A 25,799-nucleotide genomic window follows, 5' to 3' on the forward strand; every position below is an offset into this window, starting at 1 on the left:
GACATGGCTAATTTGGAAGCAGGTGTTGGAGAATCTTATAATGATTAAATGCAAATGGAATCAGACCCTCCGGCTTCTATAGTTTGTCACAGTCTAGTAACTTTGGGCATGAATGAGTGGCTCGTGAAGGTAAGTTCATACAAATATCAGTATCACAGACTGAATAATACAAAACGTTAAGAGAATTTATATTACAGTATATCAACAACATGGTAATTGTTTGGTTATCAGTTGTAATATAGAGGAAACATGGTATATTTTTAATGCATTTTCCAGCTTGGCAATAACAATGACATAATAATGGTAATAATGAGATTATCATGTTATTTCCTAGTTAATATCTAGGTCATAAGAATTACTATAGGTATTATCGTACAAACTTAGCACAATAATACAAACATATTGTTAATGTACTGTAATGTCAAATATTTGTGTGATGTGAGGTATAAAATTAAAAATGAGCCGTATGTGCCATCAATTTAACTTATAGGTGAAAGAATGAGGAGGTGGAAGCAGTTGTGTTTCTGCAGTAGCTTTAGTGTCTGACTGTCAAATACTGTCTGTCTCTGCACTTGTCTGTTCACCCTCCATTTCACACCTGGCACACACACACACACACACACACACACACACACAGAGATGGTGGGGGGGAAGATTCAGAATTGCAAACGAAAACAAAGACGATTAAACATGATTGCTTCAGTGCGTTGCCTTTCCACATTGTGTTGTTTCAGTCAAAGGACACGTGTCTTTTGTTTCTGAGCAGTCGAGACAAAGTTTCCTCTCACACACAGTACAGCACAGTCACACATCTATCTCTTCGTAGTCGTGTTAATCCTCTTTCTTATATCTGTTACTGTGAATCCTGTCAGTGGTCTTTCATGTGCTAAATATATCTCCCCGCCCCTGGGAATCACTGCCACATTAGCTTCCTGATAGATTCTGACATTTCCATTGTGTAAGGCAAGTCTAATGAAATGATGATGATGATGATGATATTGACTCCATGATAATGACTGTGGGCTGCTTGCCAGTCCTCCCCCCCCCTCCTCCACACATGCACACATGCAGTAATGGCTATAATTTGTTTTTTTGTTTGTTTGTTGTTGTTTTAAAAAAAAACAAGCTCTAAAATGTCCAGCTCTGATTCAGTTTAAAACAGTGCAAATAATATTCAAAGCAAGAAAATAACTTACTTCCAAATAAAATAAAGACATTGTTTTCAGAGAGACTATAGGAGATCATTTAAGAGGGAAACTAAATTTAAGAAGTGTGTTTCAATCTTAGGGGTTAAATTATGGAATTATATAACAGATGAATTAAAGTGGAGTAAAAACATAATCAGTTTGAAAAAATATACAAAATACAACCTAATTACCCAAAATGTATAAGCTGTATGCACTATTTTCTAGTTATTAATGATATTCATGTTCAATCCAGTTTCAATAAGGAAATAAAGTCACAATTGGATTCAGACTCTAGATGTTTTTCTTTTCTCTTAAGAAAAGTTAATGGTTGTGACTTCAACATAATTACAGCACTGCAGTGGCACAAGCTAAGGACTTAAGTGAGAACATATTGAATACATGAAAAAGAACTAAAGAAGAGTTTAGATTTTCCTCAAAACAAACCATTACGATGAAATAAACAGTGAATGAATGAACAAAACTTTCATTCTTTCACTGATATACCTCCTCAAATCTGAGACTAAAGACATTCTCTTTAACTCCCATTTGCACACCATTATTAACTAAATGACAGAAAGATAATGAAATTGGTTGTTTAACCTTCACCTGACCTCATTACATGAGCAGTGCCCAACGCTCAAAGTACTCAGTGCAGGTTTATCAAGGGGAAAATAACACAAAAAACCTCCAATCTATTAAACCCGCAAGGTGTAATTAACAAAAGATCACTTCAAGTCAATTTCCCCTCCACTATTATTATCCCCTTTATTTTGCACATTTTCCTTTATGTGAGAGCTGTAAACAACATTTGCTCATAATCTATTCTAAAATTCAAGCCAAAGCATGTTTGACATAAAAAAAAAAAACCATGATATCGGAGTCAGGTGATAAACCTTCAGCCCTCTGACTTCTAAAGTAATTATAATGGGTTGCACTTATCTAAATAGCCTGCTCTTATTGACTGCATGTCCATGGTTTGATTAATCTTGGCATTAAGTAAATATTAGGCAGGGGGATTAATAGTGAACTTGTTTTTGCCGTGGAGAGGAAAGCTAATGTGGCGCTTGTTGAAGTTGAAAGGCTGCTAATAAATGCTTCTGTTGGGCATTTTACAAATGAGCCTGGGAGCAATTACACTGCAGCTAAATAAGTATGTGTTTGCTGATTGCCATATCTCACTTGCTAAATGTCTGAACCAAACACACACACACACAGCACATAGGAATAAAGCACACGGTGCAATCCAGTAAACAAAGGCATTCATCGATGGCGCGCGGCGTGACTAGCAGTGAACTATAGGTTAGGACAAGACAGGACTGGAAACATGTGTCTGAAATTAAAATGATAAACACCAGCAGTAATGACGTGATAACTGCTTGTGCTGCTGCTTTGTCATCTTAACACAGGCTTTTCTAATTCACTCTGCATTCTATCTCTGCCTCGCAGCACAGCGTCATGTCAGCACGGAGCCGATATTTATTGGACGACGCTTTCATTGTGCAAGAGACACGACCCCCTCTCACAGACACACAACATGTGTGTAGCTGTGGTGGAGTTGCTTATACCATGTGGACATTTTTGCGTGTATGTGTGAGGAGAGGGGGACACAGCACAGGCAGGAGAACTATTGATATTTCTGTAATTATGGCCACTACTTTATGAATGTCTTTGTCGCCTCCTTTGACTTGGACTCTGGTGTAAATGCCTGAGCACGGTGCACTTCTTTGCAGCTTCGGCCGCTGTAAATTCTTTGGAGCACCGGGGGAAGTATAAATCTGAGGGGAGCTATCCAGAGCAGTGATCACAGAGTTTTAAGGCGTCAGCAAGCTTCTGCTGAAATACAGAGTTTATTTATCTGCACCTTGAAAGAGCAAGTGTCAACACCCAAAGCGTATATATATCTCACTGGTGGTATAATGGCTATAAATGGAACAGTGAAGAATTTAACGTTAAAATTCCGGCGCTAAATGACTGTTTCTATTACCAATCTGTTCATTAATGTTATTATTCAAACTGTCATTAGGCCTATAAAAGACCAGAGAGCATGTAGTTAACACTGTAACGTCCAGGTTTCCAAGTTAGCTCAGTGGTAGAGCGAGTCGTCTTTTTAATTTGACAGTTGTGGTTTTGATTCCCCACTTTGCTAGTCTTCATGCCGATGTGTCCTTGGGCAAGACACTTAACCCCACGTGTGAGTGATTGGTTGAATGGCAAAACTGTAGTGTAAAGCAGCGTTGAGTAGTCATCAAGACTAGAAAAGTGCTTTATAAATACAAACCATTTACCATTTAAAAACTAATCTAGTAAATGATCATTTGATTGATAAAAATGTTGGACATAATCAGCTTCTATTATCTATTATTTATTATTTGACAAATCACTACACACAATAATATCTATTATGACCCAGACGAGGGTTGTGGGTTGGATGGCTTTGTTTGGACTTTGAGCATCAGCTTTAAGGGCACAGGTGTTTTTTCCGTAGAAGACAATAGTAAAATTATAAGAAAGAAGCGACTATCTAGAGGTCACCTGTTAGTGAAAACCATAATATCAGCAATTAAATCTTATATTGTATTGACTGTATCACACCTATGCTTGATCTACTCTCTTGAATGAGAGTGGATGTAAGCCTAAAATGTCACAGTAGCCTGCAGAGGGAAGGCTGACAGGATAACTGATGATTAACGAGGAGAATCACAATGCTGAGTTCATTTCAAATCATTTGATAAGAGCAGCTGCACTACAGAGATATTCAATTACATATACATTCATCTAGTCCTGGAGCACAATGTTCTTTATGGCGTTGACAATATTCCTTATTATCTTCACTTGATCACAGAGACTATTTTATTCTCTTATTCTCTCACATCTTCCCTGGCTCTCGCTCCTGACCTGACATGATAATACAATCAAAGCAAAAGCAGCTACAGGATCTTGAAATACAATAAATATACATCAGTACAAATTGTAAGTAAAACAGTATGTATTGTATCAGTGGGAGATTTTTTATTTATACTTAAAAAGTTCTCTTTGTAAACAAGAAAAAAGCTTGATGTAGAGTGTTTATATCGTTCCAGGTTTTTCATTTGTTTCTCAGTCAATTATTATACTGACTGCAATGAGTTACTGCTTAGTTGCTGATGATAAACCCTTAAAATATGATAATATTATAGAGTAAAATGTGTACAGGTTTATGTAAAAAGTAAAACGTTCAAAATTTCCTTTTGAAATGTGGTGAGGTGAGAAGTAAGCATGGAAAACCTCACCTGTATCAAAAAAGACTATAGCCCCTTTTCCACCTATGGTCCCAGCTCGCTTCACCTCTCCACGCCACGGCAAACGTGGGCGGAGTCATCACTGCACAGCTGCATGAAACTGCTGTGACTTGCACACACACAAACGAGTGACTTGTAAAGCAGCTGTTTTTAGTGTAACTGAATCATTAGAATTAGTTCATGAAAACTATTTGTTCAGTACTTCCTCCATGACCAGAGCACAGACTCCGTCTGACACAGTCACTGGACGGAATTATAGCGGCAGGGTTTGTGATGCTACTCGCCACGTGTAGTCAGCAGTTGTCTGGTCATGATGGGACATTCAAAGAAGACTATTAGAGCCAGGGTGAAGACGCCCCTCTCTATCACTGATCCACGGTTTGTTTGTTTAAGATAAAAACTGTTTGGTTTTTCATAACCTAAGAATAAGCCTTTATACATACTCCGTACTTTGGGCACTTATACTTTGCGTCATGGAGGCCACCAACTTTGTAACCCACGAGGACACAAGGATAAGGATAAGCTTTAGCTTTACAAGGATAAGCTTTAGCTTTTTGCAGCAGAAACTTGTTTTGCACAGAAAGAGGAGCAACGTCCTTTCTGCTATGAAAAGACAGCCATAGTTCCCTGACACACTTGTAACTGTAACTATGATTATAAATTTAGCACACAAAAGTAAAGAAATTTGTGTTCAATTATTTCTTTGTTTGTAACAATGCTTCTTGGCAATAAATGTTATACTGTTGGAAAGTCTGTTTATTTCCCCCAATGAATGGCGCCACATTTGTAAGGAAAATGCAGAGCACGCTGTTTGGCAGTGGCAGAGAAAATTAGGCAAGTTTTTCATGACTCAACTCTGCTGCTCAACCCACATCTCTGAACGGTGAAAGTCTAGAAAGAGCTGCAAAGTGACGACATGGTGGCTCTGTTTCTACTGGACCACTAGATTAACTTTTTGTCTTTGTTGTTTTTCATCGTCATATTGTCAATAGAACAAATATCCAAAAAACTTGGTGTCACTGAAAAGTACGGAAAGTCACCAATGCTGCACAGTGCTTGTGAATCTGTGTTCATTGTGCGTTCCTGTGCTCTGCAGGCGTAGCTTCAGAGGGAAAGTCTGAAGAAAGACAACAAAACAAGAAAAATAAAAATAAACAGGCTGTCCAACAGTATTAGATTTTTTTACTTTTTGTACTCAGTTATTTTCCAATAAATTATGGATCATTATAAATTCACCAAATCTTACACAAAGGATCTTAAAATTAAAAATGAACTGTAATTGTTTTGTGTCTGTTGTGTATAAATATATATATATATATATATATATATATATATATATATATATATGTATACTGTATGTATGTATACTGTATGTATGTATGTATATAAAAAGCCCTGAGGCATATCTGCTAATATCTAACTTGTACACCTGGATGGATATAATTGGGTCTGAAGAGATGTGTCATCACGGTGTCATCACTCACTCACTCACTCACTCACAGCAGCCACTGAGAAATGAGGAGTGCAGAGCGCTGCATCACAGCGGAAGTGCTGTGTGAACCAGGAACTGCCAGAAAACACGGTGATGTGTCGCGGACGTGATCTGGAGAAGATCCGCCTGTGGCTAACCTGTCACAGCTGATCGCTCCCACCAAGACACACACACACACGGAGACATGGGGGGATCTCAGAGCGTGGAAATACCCGGAGGAGGAACCGAAGGCTTCCACGTCCTCAGAGTGAGAGCAGTGTTTATTTGATTTGTAAATGAACTGTGTAAATTCGCTGTTTTTAAAGCCGATTCTAGCTGCAGAGTAATAGACCCACATCCATGACAACCTACGTTTGTATTCATTCATCATCTGACGCTTCACCTGTCAGGGTTTGCGGGGGGAACTGGGGCCAGTCCCCGCTGACATGGGTCTATAATGACGGGGTACAAACTGGACACATCACTGATCCATCACAGGTGCAACACTATGCAAAGACAAACGAGCGTTCACACCAGGGGCGTTCAAATGGTTTTCTCAGAGGGGGGGTGCTGGGGGGCTACAACTAAAAAAAAATTCTGCCATAGTGAAACTGCAATTTGATTTGTGATGTCATTCTCAGCTTCAGTTCAATATTAACTAGCATACTTTAATTCAAGGACAAGAATGTGACGATATGGCTTATTTATAACTCATATTAAGGCTGCAGCTAATTATTGATTCATCTGTTACATTTTCTCAATTTATTGTTTGCTTCATAATGTGCATGTTTACATTTTTCAGGCATAAAGTGCTCAACTAACCCTCAACACACAATATGCAGCTTTATTAGCGATTAAGTTTCTATCCAAACAATTTCTGTACAACATTGAATACACCTGGATTAGCCTTGAATGGCAGTAATATCACATAACAGAAACAGGCATTTACCAGCTGTTGTAACAGACTTATGCATGACAATGTTTATTACTCGCATTTTGCAGCAGAATATGCAGTGGGTGAATATTATCTTTCATTAGTTTCAATGTCTGTATCTGTTGATTGTGCCACAAACACGTTTCAACACTTTTACTGTGACATATTTGCAGGATGCACTGCTTCATATTGAAGAGTCCTACGTGTTTGTGCAGAGACAGATTAATAGTCTACTCTACGTAAACATAGCAGCAGCAGCAGCAGCAGCAGCAGCAGCAGCACACTCCCTGCCCAAATAACACAGGTGTGCATGATTAGTGACACAGCTGTCATGCGCTGCACACACACACACACACACATCCAGTGTGGCCCCCCGACCTGTGTCGTGTTGCTGCAAAGCCAGGTCTTCATTCTATGCCAGGCCACAGAAACGATTGCTCAGATGCAACAGAAATCAGGCAGGTTTATGAGTCTCTTTCCACCTCCCACAGCCTGCCGTGGGTTTATGGCCACACGTCCTGCAGGAAATTGTCCAGGATGGTGATAAGTTGTCAGTGTCGTGGACGCCGACAGGATGCTGACATCCTATCGGCTCGCTAACGTGAGCCGTCATCATCTGTCTGACTATAAATATTTAGCTGACGCGTCGTAGTGAGAGGAAACGTCCCCTGTCCATTTAACTCTCTACTTTCATTCACCTGTGATGAATGGCTGATGAGTATCCACACATGCGCAGTCGCAGATTTTTTTCAGGTGACGGTGTTCTTCCTCAGCAGCTTTGGGGTGAAATAATAACCTGTATGTCACCTTGTTGAATAACCGGTGTAACCACTGTATGACTTTTGAGAGATGGGCGTCGACTTCACTTGCGAAAACCTGTTGTGGTTTTCAAATAAAAAGTTGATGAACTATCCCTTTAATGTCACCTACTCCACCCTGCTCAAACACACGTGTGCAGACTTTTTGTTGCTGCTGGGTTATTATATGTAAATAAAACGTTCGCCTCGAGTATGAAGTTCCTTCGATTCAGTTTTTCATTTTGAAAACTTCACTGAAATCGAAGGAGCTTGGAGAACAACAATATTCACAGAGACGTGTAGTTTAAAGGACTAAAGAAGTAATTCTTTAAACTACACGTCCAAAGAAGAAGAAGAACTAAAGAACAAGTAATTCTTTTAACTACACGTCCAAAGAAGAAGAAGAACTAAAGGAGAAGTAGTTCTTTAAACTACACGTCTCTGTGAATCAGGCTTTTCTTGAACCTGATGAAGGAACAAACATGTTGGTTTTGTATTTGTTGATTCAACTCCAAAGGTTCCTGGTGTTTTGACTTTTTGACTTACTTTTATAAAGAACAACAAAAAAAGTCAGGTCTTTGTTGCGTGTCAGATGTTTGAACTTGTGACATTTGGAGACTTTAACTTTAAATGTCATCACTGTTTAGTGTTTAGCTTTTATATGTCTTTGGGAGTAGACGTCTTCAGGAGATCATATTACACTTAAGTCTCTTAATAATGCCATTAGGACGTTTGTTCATTTTCCACTATTACATTATAATTTGGCATAATGATACTTTTCACATTGGAAAGATCTTGATGTTTATCTAATATTTTTATATAGAGTATTTATTTTATTTAATTTCATTAGGTACTGATACGAGATAATTAGTCAAAGGGGCTAATTCAATGTTTCATCACTTGGTTCCATTGGTACTTTTACCCAAGTAAAGCTTTGAGTAATAATTTTCTCTAGCCTCCAGACTCAAATATCTCACATTGTTGTCTATGTAATTAAGTGAGTGTGGATTGTTTATATGTCGGCTCTCTCTCCTAATCCAGGTTGGAGACCTGTCTCTCACTCAGTGTTTTTTTTAAAAAATGGATGCATGAATGGACATTAGTGTCTCACAATATAGGCTTTATTGTCCTTTTATGATGCTGCATTTTACAGGTGCAAGACAATTCTCCTGGCCATCATGCAGGCCTGGAGCCATTCTTTGATTTCATCATTTCCATCTGTGACACTAGACTGGTACGTTGGTACGCTGCTGTACGGATCTCTACAGTGTTTCTCCTGACTGACGGTGCGAATGTGTTGATCTCTGGTAGAACAAAGACAACGACACCCTGAAAGAGCTGCTGAAGGCGAACGTGGAGAGGCCCGTCAAGATGCTGCTGTACAGCAGCAAGACGATGGCGGTGAGGGAGACGACGGTCACGCCCAGCAACATGTGGGGAGGTCAGGGACTCCTGGGCGTCAGCATCCGCTTCTGTAGCTTTGAAGGAGCCAAAGAAAATGTTTGGCATGTCCTGGTGAGTGTTGTAAATAATGGAACAGGCAGATACAAGACATTCTGATATGTTAAACTTGTTGCTATGACCTATGATATTATTATAATTTTTTTATTACAGGAAGTAGAGCCAAACTCGCCTGCAGCTCTGGCCGGTTTGAGAGCCCACACTGACTACATTATTGGAGCAGACTCTGTCATGAACGAGGTAGCTGCTCTGCGGGTTGACGGCATTAATGTTTACACAAAGGTTTGGCTGAGAGGAAAAGGTGACTGTGACTGTGCTTCTCTGCTCTCCGAACAGAACGAGGACATGTTCTCTCTCGTGGAAACGTATGAGGGGAAGGAGCTGAAGCTTTACGTCTACAGCACAGACACGGACAACTGCCGCGAGGTGATCATCACTCCAAACTCTGACTGGGCTGGACAAGGCAGGTATGAATTATGTTGAGAGGAAACGTACTCTTTTAACCCTTAGTGCTCACACAACACGGATCAGTGCCGCAGGTGCACTCTGGGTAAATTGCACTGGGAATAATACATAACTCCTTATATGGACATCCTGGGGGTGTGTGTGTGTACAGTTGTGTTCAAAATAATAGCAGTGTGTTTAAAAACGTGAATAAATCCATGATCCCTGGTATACGATAAATACTACTATACTATGGTGTCGGACCTATTTATTGCATAACAGGGATCATGGATCAGTTTGCCTACATCAAAATACTTGAAGAGGTCATGTTGCCTTATACTGAAGAGGAAATGCCCTTGAAATGGGTGTTTCAACAAGACAACCACCACAAACACACCAGCAAGCGAGCAACGTCTTGGTTCCAGACCAACAAAATTAAAGTTATGGAGTGGCCAGCCCAATCCCCGGACGTCAATCTGATAGAAAACGTGTGGGGTGACATCAAAAATGTTGTTTCTGAGGCAAAACCAAGAAATGCAGAGGAATTGTGGAATGTCGTCAAATCATCCAGGGCTGGAATACAAAACGTTGGTGTGACTCCATGCAACACAGATTTGAAGCAGTTCTCAGAAACAGAGGTTATACAACTAAATATTAGTTAAGGGATTCACAGGAATGCTAAATCCTAAAGATTTTTCAGTTTATACAATAAATATTTCAGTTTGTAAGGAAAAATGCATACACTGCTATTTTTTTGAACATTTCTCTTCATGTTTTGATTTAGAATATAATGTGCAGTGTTCCCAATGCATCGAAATACAAATTATTTATAAAAACTGTTAAATATAAAATAGAAATTATTGTAAGGATTTTGTGCTTTATTCACGTTTTTAAACACACTGCTATTATTTTGAACAGGTCACATCCTCAGGCTTTACAAAATGCAACAATTTTTTCCATCTTATGTGTCGTTGAGTGAAAGTTAGGATTCATTATATATCTTTTATATATTTTTTTGTAAACAGAGCGTTTTTCTTTGAACTTTGACGTATTTCCAAATTTCACACATTCAATCATGTTCTAAAAATGTTAGTACTTTTGGCTCAGGCTTTTTATATAGTTGGTGAAAACAACAACTACAATAATAATAAGAATAAAACATTTAATCAGATCGCCTATAGGTTGTGCTGAAAGGATATAAAACATTCTATATTGCACGTAATTATCGCCTCTGTATATACTGTACGTTTTAACAGTAATGGTAAAACAGCAGCTTAAATGCTCTGTGGGTTAAGGACAAATTGGCCTCCACTTTATTACATGGAAGTTAGAGTACTATTTAGTAATAAAAGGCCTCTGGAGTTGACCTTACGTTTTCATGGTTTGGTGAAAGAATTTTTCATTTGTGCATTTAGTGCATTTATTTCATATCTAGTACAAAGAACAGTTTAAGTTTTAACTGACTGTTAATGTTTTAACCATTTCATTTCCTTGCTAAACCTGAAATGAAAGAATTTACCATTCCACTTCACAATCGTGTTGTGAGGGTGAAAAACAAAGCTGTCAAAGCTATTATACCAAATCATATCCTTCAGTTTCATAAAACCATGACTTGCCATAATGCCATTCCACATTTTGTGAAAGGTTGCTTTATTTCACTCACTTCAGTCTAGGATGTGGGATTGGCTATGGTTACCTGCACAGGATACCCACACTGCAGTTTGCAGAGGACAAGAAGATCAATTTCCCTTCACCGACTCCAAACGAACCCCCGTCTTCACCTAAAGATGGATTCATAGAGGTAGCGAAGACTTATCAGTGTTTGCATTCAAAACTAAAGGAGCATGTTTTAAAATCGTCTGGGTTACATACACATTGTTGTCATTTACTGAGAAAGTGACTCTGTTTTCCAGGTCCATCTCTCTGCCGTCATTCCAACCACTCCGGTCAATGTATCGTCCTCTACTTCGACTGGATTAGAGCAGTCGCTCACCGGCTTGTCCGTCTACTCTAATCCCACCACTGGCCTTACTAATCAGCAGACAGGTATTGATCAAAATGTCGTAAATGTGATCAACAAAAACAAACGGTACAAGCCACAAGTCTCTTAAACCTTGTTATTTTGACATGCAATACAACAAGAGCCTACAGTTCCACTGTGCAGCAAAGTCCCATCCTCACATCATGTTCCTCTGTCTGCCAATCCTGCTCCAACAATACCAGGTGAGGAGAAGTTATTCTGCAGCCTGTAGCTGCTCAGGCTGAACCTGTAGCTCATCCAACATCTTTACTAACACGGCAATATTTGTCGCACAGGATTAATGCCTTTATCTGGACGTCTTCCACCATTTCCACATTTGCCAAACCTCAATATCTCCATGACAAACACAGGCCAAGTTTTACCTGGAGTTGGATGCCAACATTCAGGTATTGTTTTGTTTTTTTGGTGTGTGCTTGAGTTTGGTGTAAATAATCCAAATTAGATCTGGGAGTTTTCTTTTAGACATTGTAGGTCTTATGTTTTTATGGGAGTTGTATATAGGAAATATGATCATAGAGAACAGTCAACCTTACTAAGCTTGTAGAGGCAAAATTTATATATTAGATATGGCAGTGTAAATGAAGGGGGATAAAATGAGAGTCCATGTATCGTTTCCCTGTTAAACTGCAGGTGAGAGAAAGTGATTTGATTAAATTACTGCAGATGTTTTTTTGACCGTGAGGGATTTTACTTTGTTTTTGCTTTACAGATCATCCAATGCTTCCTTCTCTCAACCTTTCCGGTGTGATTCCTGGTATTCCAGGAATCATCACCAACACCGCTCCTGCTGGTGTGCTGGGTAACACATTTCCCTCTGCCACTGTCCAAATGAACAGATCACCATCCAAAATCTCACTCCCGCCGTCGCCGGCCGCCTCTGAATCAGTAAATATCACAATGACAGCGGACATGTCTTAGCAGCGAAATCACCGTCATGTCGTCGGCTTGTTCTCGAATCTGTACAAAGTATACAGAGTCTTTTAGCTGCACTTCAGTTACACTCTGTTAAAAGTTGTTGTACGGGAGCTCCAGTTTTTCAAGATGCTGGAACTATGTTACTGCACACGTGCAGCAAAATGAGCACATTTCCTATGAAAATGTTAAAAACATGAGGCAGAAGAAGGCTGTTGACCTCATGCAATTTGATGGACAGTGATGCTCAAATTTTAAAAATTGTTCATTTCCCAATCATGCAAAATTTATATGGTTGCAAGTGTAAATTTTGTGGGGAGCAAGGTTTCTTTCCAATGTGCAAATCTGTATCTTTACATCTTTCTTTAAGGCTAAAACTACTTAACCAGTATTGTACAACTGGGGACTTATTAGATCAGCAGGTTTTCTTTCTGTTGTAGCCATTACTTATTCTTTTTTTACAAAAATGTTTCTGTCTGCATTTTGTACTTTTATGCACATTTCCTAAATTTGTATGCCATCCTTTGTATTCTTGCATCAATTCAGTACCTAAGAAGTCCACTGGGGGTCAGTACAATCCTACAGAATGTAGGTAAATACTGGTTGAACTGACTTTTCCCTTACCTGTGTGATATGGGGTGATGTGAATGAAATACACTGTGAAACAATAGTCACTGGGAGAAAAAGGTTTCCTGGCATTTATTATTCACTCTTAGCAGAACTGTACAATTTATACCCAAAGTGGAACATAGAGCCCTTGAAAAAGTAAGAGCAACAAAGCAGCAAAATGAAACCACTTCAGGAAACTAGTTTTAACATTAGGAGGAAATTTTAAGTTTTTGCACATGGTTCTGCTGCAGCTCAAAAATTGAAAATTCACCTGTACAACATATACAGTTTCCAATCCATATGTTAATTAATATTCCTGCATAGGATTTTATACATTTTCTACATTTGGTTAATTTGTGCATTTAATGTATGAAGTATGATGTCCCGACCTACATGTCACTAAATGCCACTTGTATGCTACACATTACATTCCCTTGGCTAAGTAACTCAAATTAAAGCCTAACAGTTGTGGAAAAAAAACAAAAAAAACATTTAGCCAAATCAACAGTGAAATCTTTGTACTACTTAACGACGACTGTCCTCTCCTCACAGTATATTAACTTCTAGCAGCTGAATCATTTGCACCCTGGCAGGACCATATTATTTAATCTTAACGGCAGGCTGCCAAGTTTCCTTTAGGCTCTTTAAGGCTTTATCCATCTGCAACATCTGAACAGCGTGTACAGTCACATTTTCTTCAAGGTACGTTGTCAGTTTCAGTGCTTTTCGTTGGACCATTTAAAGATCCTCTTACCCATGTCCTTTAAAAAAAAAAAAAACTCCCTACACTGTCTCTCCTTTAATCGTCCTGGTGAAGAAGTAGAAAAAAAAAGCCTGGCACAGGTCTGAGGATGTCGGGTGAGATGTCACCACCTGAATCTCCTCTTTCTGCCTGTCGCTTATTCCACAAGCTGGAGCCACTGCAGGCGCCGGAGCAACCTGGTCAGTTTGAGTTCAATGCTGTCAGTATGAGATGATACTGGAGGACGCTGGTCCTGAGCCAGCAGCACTCATCTGCAGATTTCCAGAGGAGCTTGACCTCCGAATGTGAGGGAGCAGGTAGGGGTCACTTCCAAGCTGGTGAACGTCGATCCGGTCCTCCTTCCTGTATGCCAAGCACCGCCTTATGAAAGCCTGGAGGGGGGTAGTATCCAAGTTATTTAGCTCATTCTTTGATTGCTCAGGGACAGATTTATTATTATTATTATTATATATTTTTTTTTTAAACTACTATTGATTTTAAAGAGGCCCCTTTTTCCACTTACCTTTGCTTCATTACTAGCAACAGGCTTGACAGGGAACTGGACATCGGTGGCTTTGAGTATTGTGTTTTCCTGCAGGATGTCTTGCTGTGACTGGTTGTGGCCAAAAGGCTGAGGGGGGAAAAAAAGGATAACAGTTCATAATGATCAGGCATGACATACAAGAAATAACACTCAAAAAAAAAGCAAAGGATCTCCATGTTGTGCATTACCTTCCTTCCATACAGACACTGGAAAAAGATGACACCCACAGACCACACATCCACCTTGTTGGAAATCTTCGGAGGTTCTTTACCAACCACAAAGCATTCAGGGGGCAAGTACCTGGGCCACATTGAAAAGAAAGTGTTTTACAAAAACATCTTTTGTATCCAGTTGTAATTTCAGTTTTCTTCTGCTACTGTAACATCTCCCTCTTACATTTAACCCACCACTTTTTTTGAGCTAATACTATCAATACACATATATTAAATATTAGATTACACAATCGCAGTACATGAACGCGATTGACCTCACGTTAAACACCTGCAACATTAAACTACTGCTTTTATGTGTATACAACACTGGCAGGGATGATGCTTATCAATTACATTCATTATTTATTTACTTCCACTATCATTATCCATGCTGCTGTAGCTATGTGTATGTGGCTCATTGTTTTTTCTCTCACCAATAGGTGCCTGCACCCTGTGATGTCAGGTCCATCCCGTCCACACCATAGTTGTCATCGTCCATGATTTTTGACAAACCAAAGTCGGTGATTTTGATTTCCCCACAGGCCGTGCCGTCCACCAACAAGATATTACCTGGAAACAGGTGGACAATAAGTCTGTGGGATGTTGCAAATGACGTAGTGACTGCCATAAGTTGTACCATACGCGTACCTGGCTTAAGGTCATAATGGATGATCGGTGGTTTTATGTCATTCAGGTATTTTAGTGCGTTCACAATCTGCATGACTATAGACCGTGCCTCCTTCTCAGACATTAGCTTATGCTGCTTCAAGTAGAAATCCAAGTCGTTGCCTTCGCAGTACTCCATAACAGTGCAAAATCTATTGGATAAAGAATAGGTCTAATGAGACTTCCATCCCAATTCTCACAGCAACCGAATGAAAAGTGACATAAATGCTTTAAAGTAAGAATCAAGTGACTAACGTGTCTGTATCCAGCGAGAAGTAGTCGTAAAGTTTCACAATTCGGGGATGGTCCAGCTCTTTGTGTATTCTGTACTCTCGACATGCATGCCTGGGGAGAAGATGGTAATTATTCATTCATTAACTTTGTTTTATTAAGAGCAGCAAACACACTAATGGCGGAAAACACACAAATGTATGTGTCAGTATTATGCAGATTAGGTGATACGTTTACAATGAGGCAACATACTTGTGGTAGTTCTCCTTTTTCTCTTCTCTCCAATTTTTGTTGAGTTGGTGGATTTTCACAGCAGCATACCGTTGTTCAATCAAGTCAAATGCCTGTGTAACACACACAATGTTGGCTTCTGCATGGAAAGCAACACCTGCTAAGAGCATTTTCTTCACTTTTGAACCCATGATATCAGAATCTAAAGACTGACCTTGTAAACTTCACTAAAACCCCCTCTCCCTAGAAGGTGCAGGAGCAGATATCGTTCATTCAATGTGGGGTGATCTTTAAATCTTTAGATTGGAAAGAGCACAGAAAACAATCACGATCACAGAAGTATCAATGACAAGTTCTTCAACATCACCTATGCCGTCTCAGGACTGGTATGTTAGGAGCCAAGTGGAACAGTGTTAATTACGCCACTGTGAATGCTGGAGTTGTGTGTTCATCATGTTCCAATGTCAATGCGGTAACTGTCAAAGACACTGATTGAGACTCACTGTGAACTGTCTTCATTATTTATTCTCTTCAGCTCCCGAATGTGAAGGTTGCGCACTCTCTCCAGACGCTCTAGCTCCGCCTGAATCTCAGCTTCTTCCTATAAATGATTCACACACACACAAAGGCACAAAAGAAACTTCAGAGTTCTGACTACAAGGAGAGGAGCTCATCAAACCCCACTTGTGCACAGTTGAATAGTTCTGTATTAAATATTAACGGCTGACTTGGTACAGAGTCTGTCAGGGGCTGTCTGCGATGCTTATTCATCGGGAAAACAATGAATACATCGAAAAACTACAGGCTCACTCAATCCTTGGGGTGATTCACCATAGCGGTGTCTTAGCTCAGGAAAAAGGAGAATGGGGCTGAATATGTTCCGTTTTTTGTTTTGCTTCATTGAATACTGTGCTAACTAATTAGGTTTGATCTGTGTAAAAGCCACTTATTTCTAAGTAAATCTTACATTAACCGAGTATCTAAAAAATGTTTCATTAAAATTAAATCTGCACAATTCTCAAAGAAAGGCAAATTTCCCACAAAATCAATCACAAATTGTTTAGTGGGTTTAGTTGACAAACCTTCTTGAGATGTCCGAGTCGCAATTTGAAGATCTCTTCCTGTTCATGGTACTCTGCTAGTGTCAGCCTTTCCAGGATGAGAGGGATAAGGTCACATTAAACATTTCCTACTACAAAAGAATAAAACCACACTAAACATAAATCTACAGGAGGCCAAGACTTACAGCTGAGGTAGGCTGGGTTTTAGAAAGGGATCGTTTTCTGCTCCATTCACTGCCTTGGTTTTGCGTTGCTTTGGCTCTGAGTTTGTAGTTAGTGCTTGGGAGTTGCTGGAGGATGAAGGTTTCCTCTTGGCTAGAAGTTTTCTTTGCCTCTCGATGTCCTCTCTCTGTTGGTTTAGCCGCTCTTGCTGTCTTTTGATGAGAAAACAGCGATTGTGTTAGATTCACATTATTAGTATACGCGTTTACCATTTATAGTAGTAGGCTGCATTCCTTCAGTAACCATAGAAAGTCAGACCGATTTGCATACTTAGTAAATCATCTCACAGGATGCAACTATAATTATGTTATGACGTGATGTGTGTGATACAATTGTGCAAAAATACAAAAACATCTTTGAGCCATAATCAGCTATTACGTGTAAACGTGTACTAGTACATTTAATTAATAATAGTAATGATAGTAGTACTAAATAAGCTATACAGAAAATTATAAATCAAAAGATTCTTACTTCACAAGGTTTTGGAAGGCATAGCCATCTGTCCATTGTTCTGTGAATGAGGCTCCATGTCTCACTGTAGTGAAATGGCCTAAACGTAGTCTATCCTGCATGCTCTTCTCCCGGCAGGCTTGCTTCTCCTGGGTGCTCTGCATAACAATATAGAATATTGGTTCGCAAGCAAACATATGAATGATAAGTGTTCGTTAAAGACCGACAGAGAGTACAAAACTACCTTTTCTATAAGCAGCTTCTTGCTCATGGTGATGCATTTATTCAAGCGTTCTTTGTACTTTTCAAGTAATTTTTGTTGTTCGTCTATCTGTCTCCTGAGATCACAGTTTGCCTACAAAGCAGGACAAAAAAAATGACAATTACATTATTCTCCCAATTGACATACTTAAAACTTAAATATTCCACATCAAATGTTGAAAAAAAACAATGTCAATCTCAACATCAATGATGCATGGTGGTATGCGTTTCTTCTTACCCTTAGTAAATCATCTATTCTGCCCTCTTTTTTCTCAAGGTCGAGATTCTTAGTGCTTTCAAGGGCAGCCAGTTTCAACACTGTAAGGTCAGTCTAGAGTGAAAAACAACAAAAGAAGATTTGTTGAAAACTTGCCCAGCAATCTAAAACAAAAATAAAAGCTTTGGTGACTGAACCAACAGTCAATTACTTCACCTGAACAAATTTGACTGCTAGTTGCTTTGGATGTATTATGTGGTCCCCAAAAGACAAACTAGTAGGAGATGAGCTGTTTTGTCTAACCTGAAACAGAAGAAAAGGTGTATCTTTTAAAAGGCAACAAGGTCAAACAGAGCAGCAAATGACATTTTTGGAAGTTTTGAAACTTACAGCAGAGCCCTGAGTGGAGTAGGAATGTGAGTTCTGGGGCGAGCGAATCGCTGGTGGGAGACTTCTCACAGGACTGGACCCATTTCCTCCCTGGAACTAAAAGGTTAAAGAAAAGGTGACTGCTTTTGTATCATGATGCTGCTATTATGTTACAGACTGGAAAGGATGTTATCTTATAAATGGACATGGATAAGCACAAATTATTCATTTGACACTTTAGTTCACTATCAAACAGAAAACTTACATCAAAATAATCACTTATTTTGGGTCCTCGCACAATTGATTTTCCTGCAGAGGGAAATTAAAAAAAGAGCATTGCATTTTGTTAAAATATTATAAGAATAAAGCAATAAGCAAGAGACTACAACCTGTCGAACTCAACGACACTCACCTTGGCTGCTCTCTGATTGGATCTCAGGTTTCCTTTTTCTACCTCTTGTAGTTTCAGATTGTTTCTTTTCTGGGGTCTGAAACAGAATGTTTAGTAACTGTTTAGTAATTGGACTAAACAGAGCAGTTTGGAGTTTATTAAATCATTATACATAAATTGACTTATGTCAGGAATAATTAAATACAAATTTTAATTTAAATTTTTTTTTTTTACTTTTGCAGACTGGATCATATACCTACCGAGTAAGCTGGCGAACTGCCCCTTTTAACATCAGAACCCTATAAGGTGAGAAAGAAAAACAGTTTTAGGCAAAACCATGAGTGAGCAAGAGCACCAGGTGGTAACCAGCAGGTTCTGTACATATGATATGAATAATGTAGTGATGGCACTTGATCAAAATGTATAGTCGAGCATTAATTAAAGGGAGGAACATGCAATGATCAAACGTATGTAAACAGGTCACTGCTAATTCAGACTTTGCATTACCACATCAAACCACTTTTGCACAGTCAAGGTATTTGTCAACATGTGCCGTCTCATGTGGGTGTTACTCGTGCCTCATTTGTAATAATGTACCAAACATATGCTTAGCAACTGTATCCAACCTTAAGGGACAAAAAGCTTTTCATTCAAGTTAAACAGAAAAAATAGGTGTTACTGTAGCCTTGAAAGACATTCATGTTAAAATAGCAGTGATTAGGGTGTGCTACAGCAGGTCACACGTAAAGATTTGTAAAGATAAAATCATTAAGCCAATCTTTTTTTAATGCTGTAAAAAAGCTGAGACAAGTTTAGCTCAAAAAATGTTGACCGGTGTTTTTTCAAACCTGGAAATGATGATGTTCTCAAATGTCTTGTTTTGTCCACAAACCAAAATGATTCACTTTTAATGATTTCTTTGTTATCCAGAGCAAAGAAATGAAGAAAATATTCACATTTAAGAAGCTTAAACAATCAGAAATCTTTTTTTAATCATGAAAAAAACTTCAAACGATTATCGATTATCAAAAGAGTTGTCGATTAATTTAGTAAGCAATTGTTTCAGCTCTAATTATGTGTCTTTTGGGTGTCACATTAATTAAGTGTAATTAAAGTAAATTGCCGTTCACTTTAAAAGCCAGGTGCGCTTGTATGAGGCACATGGCTGTTTGAATGGCAAATGTACAAAAATCAGAGTTGAAAAAACAGTGTTTAAAAAGAAAGGAATTTAACCAAAGTCTGGTTTGAAGTGCCAGAAGTTCATGGTGATGAGAAAGGAGGACACAGTCTCACATGATGTGTGGGTATAAGAAAAATTATTGTTGTTTTACATTTAAAGACAACGCACAGTGTGGACACTAATGTCCGAGACACTTTGCTCATTACATAGATTCACAGTTGAATCAGCAGTATAACAGTTTACTCATGGAGAGGACAAAGAGACAGAAGTACAGCAGCAGACATGAGTCTTGTAACATCACTGTTGACATCTAAACGATAGCCAGTAAGTGCTGTACTAATGAGTACGTGGTCCATGGCCTCCACTGTCTACTGATTCTCTGTCCCATCAGCAGCACTACACTGCACAGTGTAAGGAATTGCACTGACACTTAACCTACATACAACTGATGAGGAAGTGGAGCATTAGACACGCATCCCTGTGTGTATAACAAGTGGAGTGTACGTGCATTGTAAACTCGCCAATGCAGGCGCATCTAATGTGCCGTTAAAACAACCAAGAAAACACTGCGCCATTGAATTTAGACCATTTTTTTGTTGGTCAATTGCCCAGTGGATAGCAATGGTCAGGCACACAATGTGCCTGACCACCGCTCATTTTAAGACCAACACACTCTCGCCTCATTCCCAGGCAACCGTTTTGTTTCTGAGGTGCTCATCTTAATGCGAACTGAGTCATCACAACTGCTTATATCACCACGTGGATCTGTCACTCGAGCCGAGCGAGAGTCATGTGTGATATAGAAAGACAGAAAATATGAATATGGAAATCCTGTTAGGAATTATACAGTGTCAGGACACAACATGGTGGTTAGCATCACATACTGTGCCAATACTTTTCATTGGCACTAAGGAAGCTATTGTATATATAGACCTATCCAACTCTATTCAATAGTGAGAGTTGGTTTGATGGAGTCTACCACACAGATGGAGGGTCACCAAGCTCATGAAGCCAAATGGCCAAGCATTTGATTTGGAAATATTTCACAGATCTGTCATATACAGGTCAGCCAATGCTAATGCTCCTCCTGCCCGAGGGAGAACAGTTTGCCAACAGGGTGGCTATATTTACAGTATAACTTGAGCTCTCTGAAATCCACCTTAACTGTTAAACATCACATCATTGACGTTGATTAGTTTATAAGGTATATTTTAGTAATATAACAGTGTTCTCACAGGAAGCAGATGATTTTACTCCTGGTATTAAAAAGGATTATGAAATATACCCTAGAATCACACAGACAGTGCGGCACACTTGCTTTTAAATATGCAGGGCAACTCATTTATTTGCCTCTGCTCCAAAACCATAAATGTTTAAATAGGTTTGAAAGCTACCTATACAAGGTATACTACGTGTGTGTGTATGTAGACAGTGTAAAATGGTTTCCAAATAAGACAAAAGGTTTGAACCTGTACCTCTGACTCCTTATCGCTTGAAGATCCCAGACTTCCAAAACTGTGATTGGAACATTCATTATTGGTCAAACCCTGAGGGAAAAAAACGATACAACTAAATATCAATATTATTTCATAACTTTAATATAACCAACATGACGAAAAATTTCACTCACTTTGGTTCCCCCACTTGCACTGCAAGTGCTGCCCCCTGTGCTGCCACTGACCCCACCCATAAAGCGTGCCTCCAGCAGCTCCTGTCTCCGGGGGTCCAGGCTGTGCAGCTCCTCCATGGTGCCTGGGAGGATTAGCAATAATTCACAGTATGCCTCAGTTATTTAAGGATCAGCTTAATTGAAGCCCTTGAATGCCCACTCAAATGAGATAATACAGTAGTAGTGAGCTTGACAGCACACTTGTGAAACATATCTAACATACCATGACAGGTGTTAATATTTTGTCTCGACCAGAATATAGGGCGAGACCAAATTTATGCCAATTCCCCAGCTGTATTCCCAAGACAGATTTCACTCTACATATGTGTAGCACCGAGATAACATGACAGATTTTATTTTATCCCTGATAGCACTATTAAATTTGCTTCAAGCTTAATACTCGTAGCTTAATACTGCTGCCAACAGGAATAATAAAGACAACCAAAATAATTTGATACAACTCAAAATGCAGAAGACAAGTAGGCTAATAGGTAATAACAGGCCTTCCTGTGCCACAAACTCCATTATCATGAGAGCACAAGAGCAATGTGTCAACTGCTAGGCAATGATGAATGCTGTGCTCCTGTGGGACCGTTACATGAGCTCCCTGGGCTTCAGTGTTGCTGCAGACTCTGAGGGGTCTGCCCACTAAACCTGTGTTTTAATGAGACAACCATTTTGAATTTATGAAGTGCTGTGGAGCATACAGTGGGTAGGGACTTTTGAATATACCAGAATGGAGAACATAAAATGAGGAATACCAGCAACAAGATCATATGAGCTAAATAGCTGAGCCTGCATTAGTTATTCACAAATCTTCTCACAATCAAATGTTTATGTTTTTCAACACTAAATGATGGTGCAGTTGTGCCACTCAGTTGGATAGAACTAGATAAAAGGATGCTGCTTGTACACATCTGCACCAATTTAAAAGGAAACAAAAATAGTCTTGCCATTAACTTATTACACCATTAGCACTATATATACACACAGCAGCACAACATAGCCATGTTAGTCTGGCAAATATAACTCATGTGGAATGATTAAAAGACTAATACATTAAGTGCTGTCTCATCATAACTTCAACATAAGCACTACAATATTTACAAATGTGGTCACTGCAGATATTACAATTCTATGACTGTTCCTACTAAAACCATTATCCTTAAAAGACACTGTGGCTTTAAAACCCTTCCTGCTGGTGCTTTCTGGGACATAAAGCCATAACTATGTCTCACCTTCCACCCAGAATGTTAATACCAGTATCAAGTTATTAAATTGCATATCAGCTGTGTGGTGTCTCTCAAGGATTTCCCTTTGTTTCTAACATGCAGGCCTCAGTGCATGACTATTACATATATCGGAGCCCCTGCAGGATCAAGCAGTTGAACCCTTACAGCTCTTGCTGTGGATGTCATTTTGACTCCATGCTGCTTAACAGTCAGACCACCTGTTTACGGCAAACTCGGGAAGTCTTAAAAAATATTTGGCATAAAATGGGTTGGATTATTTCCACCTCAATTCATTCCAGGGCAACTGAAGTCAAAACCACCACAAATGATAATAGCTTTACAATTTTTCTGCAAAGACAAAAGTCATACTGATGTAGGCAGGCATTATAGACATTACAATCCTCAATTGTTGTGTATAACTGAGAACATAAGAATGTAGAAGCTACTTAAATTCCCCAAAATACAGAAATGATCCCCATTAGAACAATATCCTGTTAAAACTGCTTAGAGTGCAGCAATAAGGCTTTATCAAGTTGAGTGACAACCACATAAGGCCACTAAAAAATTACCAAATACCCATCAGCTGTTTAAGTGTGCGATAGCATGCTGCAAAACCCTTAGCAGCTTCTGTGTCCCATGGGTGTCCCTTCCACTTCATTGTTGGGGCATCTAGCCTAACACCGCTTAGCTCTTTCAGTTAGTGATAATAAAAAGGTCAGATAAGGCTACCTACGATTCACTGCAGTAGCATTTACGACAGCTAAATAAAGAGCAGAGTAACACTTTCTGTGAAAACATACAGGTCACATTGAAAGTAGGCATGGGATAATATTAAAATTCCCTAAATAAATAACCTGACCAAATTAATTGCAATTCAGAAATATTATTGCAGTAATAGGTTTTACTTTATGCTATCAACAAAATGAAAGGGGTACCAACATTATCAATCATCCCACATTTTGACACTTCTGTTGGGATAACATTCACAGTGGCCCAGTTAGGAAGTGATGAAAGCAGGAATTGAAAACGCATGGTGAACATACCAGGCATTAAGACCCGAATGCTGTTTGTGTGTGTGTGTTTTTGGTTTTTATTTATGAAAAATGTCAGCCTATGCTTTTGTTTACCGAGTCTTCTTCTTCTTTCTATTTATTGGCTGTCTACACTGTGTCATGCTGATATGACATCAAGGCATAGGCTAGGCTAACCCTTACAAAATTGATGGACTAAATTCACATTGGGTTGTACCATTGAAAATCGTACTACACCACTCCACTTAAGTGAAAATGCAGCTTGTAGAACTGTAAGTTGGGGAGGTTGATTGCATGAATTCTTGAAAAAATATTAATTCCCTTCACTCACAATTATCCTGATAACTGAAGTTCACCACACATGACTTATTGTCAGAGCTTTATATTGTGATGCACAATAAAAAATGTGTAATAACACATACATCCCTCGTTAAAAACCCAGTATTGCAGTCCCACACATGCAACCTGCAAACTAATAGTTGTTAATAGAGAAATGATTGTAACTAATCCTGTCAGATCACATCAACATAACCGGAAACAACAGTAGAAAAACTGACAAGCACTGCAAGTAAGCTAGCTAGATGACACTTTCAACGTGGAATTTCACACCACCTTATTGTGAGAGCTTCACGCGGTACGCGATAATATCTCGATAACCCACCTCTATATGAAAACCGATCTTGTCGACATTGCACCTCTGCACATGCAAATATACTGTGTTGATGAAGGACCAGTCTGTGCACTAATTATTTCAAATAGTGAAATGCACACACATTCACTGCCTGCGACTAATCCTATGATACATCATCAGAAATGACTTGACTTCGCTGATTGCATTTATCGACCATAATTAAACGTCTCTCCGCAACTTAACTAATGTTTGCTCTTCTAACAGCAGCGTGCTTGAAGAAAGATGCGCCGACTTCAGCGGTAACCTTCCCACTCTGCTATGGGTTTATCGCCATTATGCGCATATTTATCCTGAGGTTAGTGCACTGGCCTGAGCACAGAAATACGGTCCTGTGTCTCCGGTGCTACCAGCTAGCCAAAGAGGCTCAATGGACTTTGGAGCTGACGGCGTTTCTGTAACGTTAGCTAGCAAGCAGCTTTCGCCACACCAATATTTTTTCTCGGTCATTTTTATGCAATACCCTCTCACTCTACACAAAATGATCCAAACGAGCATGTAAAGCAGAAACAAACGTCTCAAAAGGTTTCACGATACCTTCCCGGGCCTTCACCACAGCAGTGGTATGTTGCTGAAAACACAGTCCGTGTGGGGGACGTGGAGAGCTGGGACCAAAGATGGCGTCCCCTCCAAACTTCCACTACTTTGGACACTCATCAAGCTACTTTTCGTGTGTACATATGGCAGCGCACACGGTTAATCCCTTCACAGCGACTATGAAATTAACCAAATGTCAGAGCACGATTGTTCTTTCGTGGGTACAGCGTCTGCCACTGAGTGAAAACGACTCGTTATATGATCAGTTTAATGACACAAACCTCTACACACCTCAGCAGTGCGTCCTGACTCCGTGGACCTCTTCGTCTTCAAGTGGTTGTCTATGAAACGTCACGCATCGTGTGCAAAATTCTTATCCCGAGGGTGATGCGTGTTTATCCTCATGAAAATGCCAACATGATGAAGAGAAATATCATATCATGCCAAAATGTATCTATAAATGCAAAACGTAACACGCATGAACTATGCAGTTTTGCATTCAAGCGAGAAAAATAAATCATTATTTGGGTGTATCAAATGAAAAAAAACTTAAGTTTGGACATGGCAGTATTTTATTGAAGTATGTTCTTAACATTTTAATCAAACTAACATCCTTTTTTTAAAAAAAGAATGCTTGTCGATACCAAAAGGCATCTGAGGCATCTTGGTGTAAATAAATATGGTTAAAAAGGTTTTTTTAAAAAGAATTGACACACTAGATGACTTTATTG

The 25,799-nt window shown here is 39.2% G+C and overlaps 2 protein-coding genes across 3 annotated transcripts; one reads left to right on the forward strand and one right to left on the reverse strand.

Moving 5' to 3' along the window:
• The first annotated feature begins 5,972 nt into the window (after nucleotides 1–5,972).
• On the forward strand, nucleotides 5,973–13,211 carry LOC122762433 (Golgi reassembly-stacking protein 2-like). Of its 2 annotated transcripts, XM_044017626.1 has the most exons (10): nucleotides 5,973–6,204; nucleotides 8,821–8,901; nucleotides 8,979–9,182; nucleotides 9,282–9,368; nucleotides 9,465–9,595; nucleotides 11,241–11,373; nucleotides 11,486–11,618; nucleotides 11,715–11,795; nucleotides 11,889–11,999; nucleotides 12,323–13,211. In XM_044017626.1, the coding sequence occupies exons 1-10, from the start codon at nucleotides 6,142–6,144 to the stop codon at nucleotides 12,529–12,531; spliced, it is 1,233 nt and encodes a 410-aa protein (XP_043873561.1). In that variant the 5' UTR covers nucleotides 5,973–6,141; the 3' UTR covers nucleotides 12,532–13,211. The 2 variants fall into 2 exon arrangements, with proteins under 2 accessions (XP_043873561.1, XP_043873552.1); XM_044017617.1 differs by having other exon boundaries at nucleotides 9,282–9,595.
• tlk1a (tousled-like kinase 1a) lies at nucleotides 13,197–25,343 on the reverse strand. The gene is given in 24 exon segments (XM_044017609.1): nucleotides 13,197–14,268; nucleotides 14,400–14,507; nucleotides 14,609–14,720; nucleotides 15,067–15,202; nucleotides 15,281–15,450; nucleotides 15,554–15,643; nucleotides 15,782–15,873; nucleotides 15,975–16,056; nucleotides 16,264–16,361; nucleotides 16,843–16,909; nucleotides 17,007–17,195; nucleotides 17,515–17,651; nucleotides 17,738–17,848; nucleotides 17,993–18,085; nucleotides 18,188–18,274; nucleotides 18,362–18,457; nucleotides 18,606–18,649; nucleotides 18,753–18,828; nucleotides 18,992–19,030; nucleotides 21,387–21,458; nucleotides 21,542–21,663; nucleotides 25,069–25,105; nucleotides 25,107–25,145; nucleotides 25,147–25,343. Coding segments are annotated over 24 exon segments (2,310 nt in total). The 5' UTR covers nucleotides 25,189–25,343; the 3' UTR covers nucleotides 13,197–14,097.
• Between the last annotated feature and the right edge of the window lie 456 nt (nucleotides 25,344–25,799).

This window comes from Solea senegalensis, linkage group LG2 (genome assembly GCF_019176455.1).
Source record: "Solea senegalensis isolate Sse05_10M linkage group LG2, IFAPA_SoseM_1, whole genome shotgun sequence".
Taxonomy (NCBI): domain Eukaryota; kingdom Metazoa; phylum Chordata; class Actinopteri; order Pleuronectiformes; family Soleidae; genus Solea; species Solea senegalensis.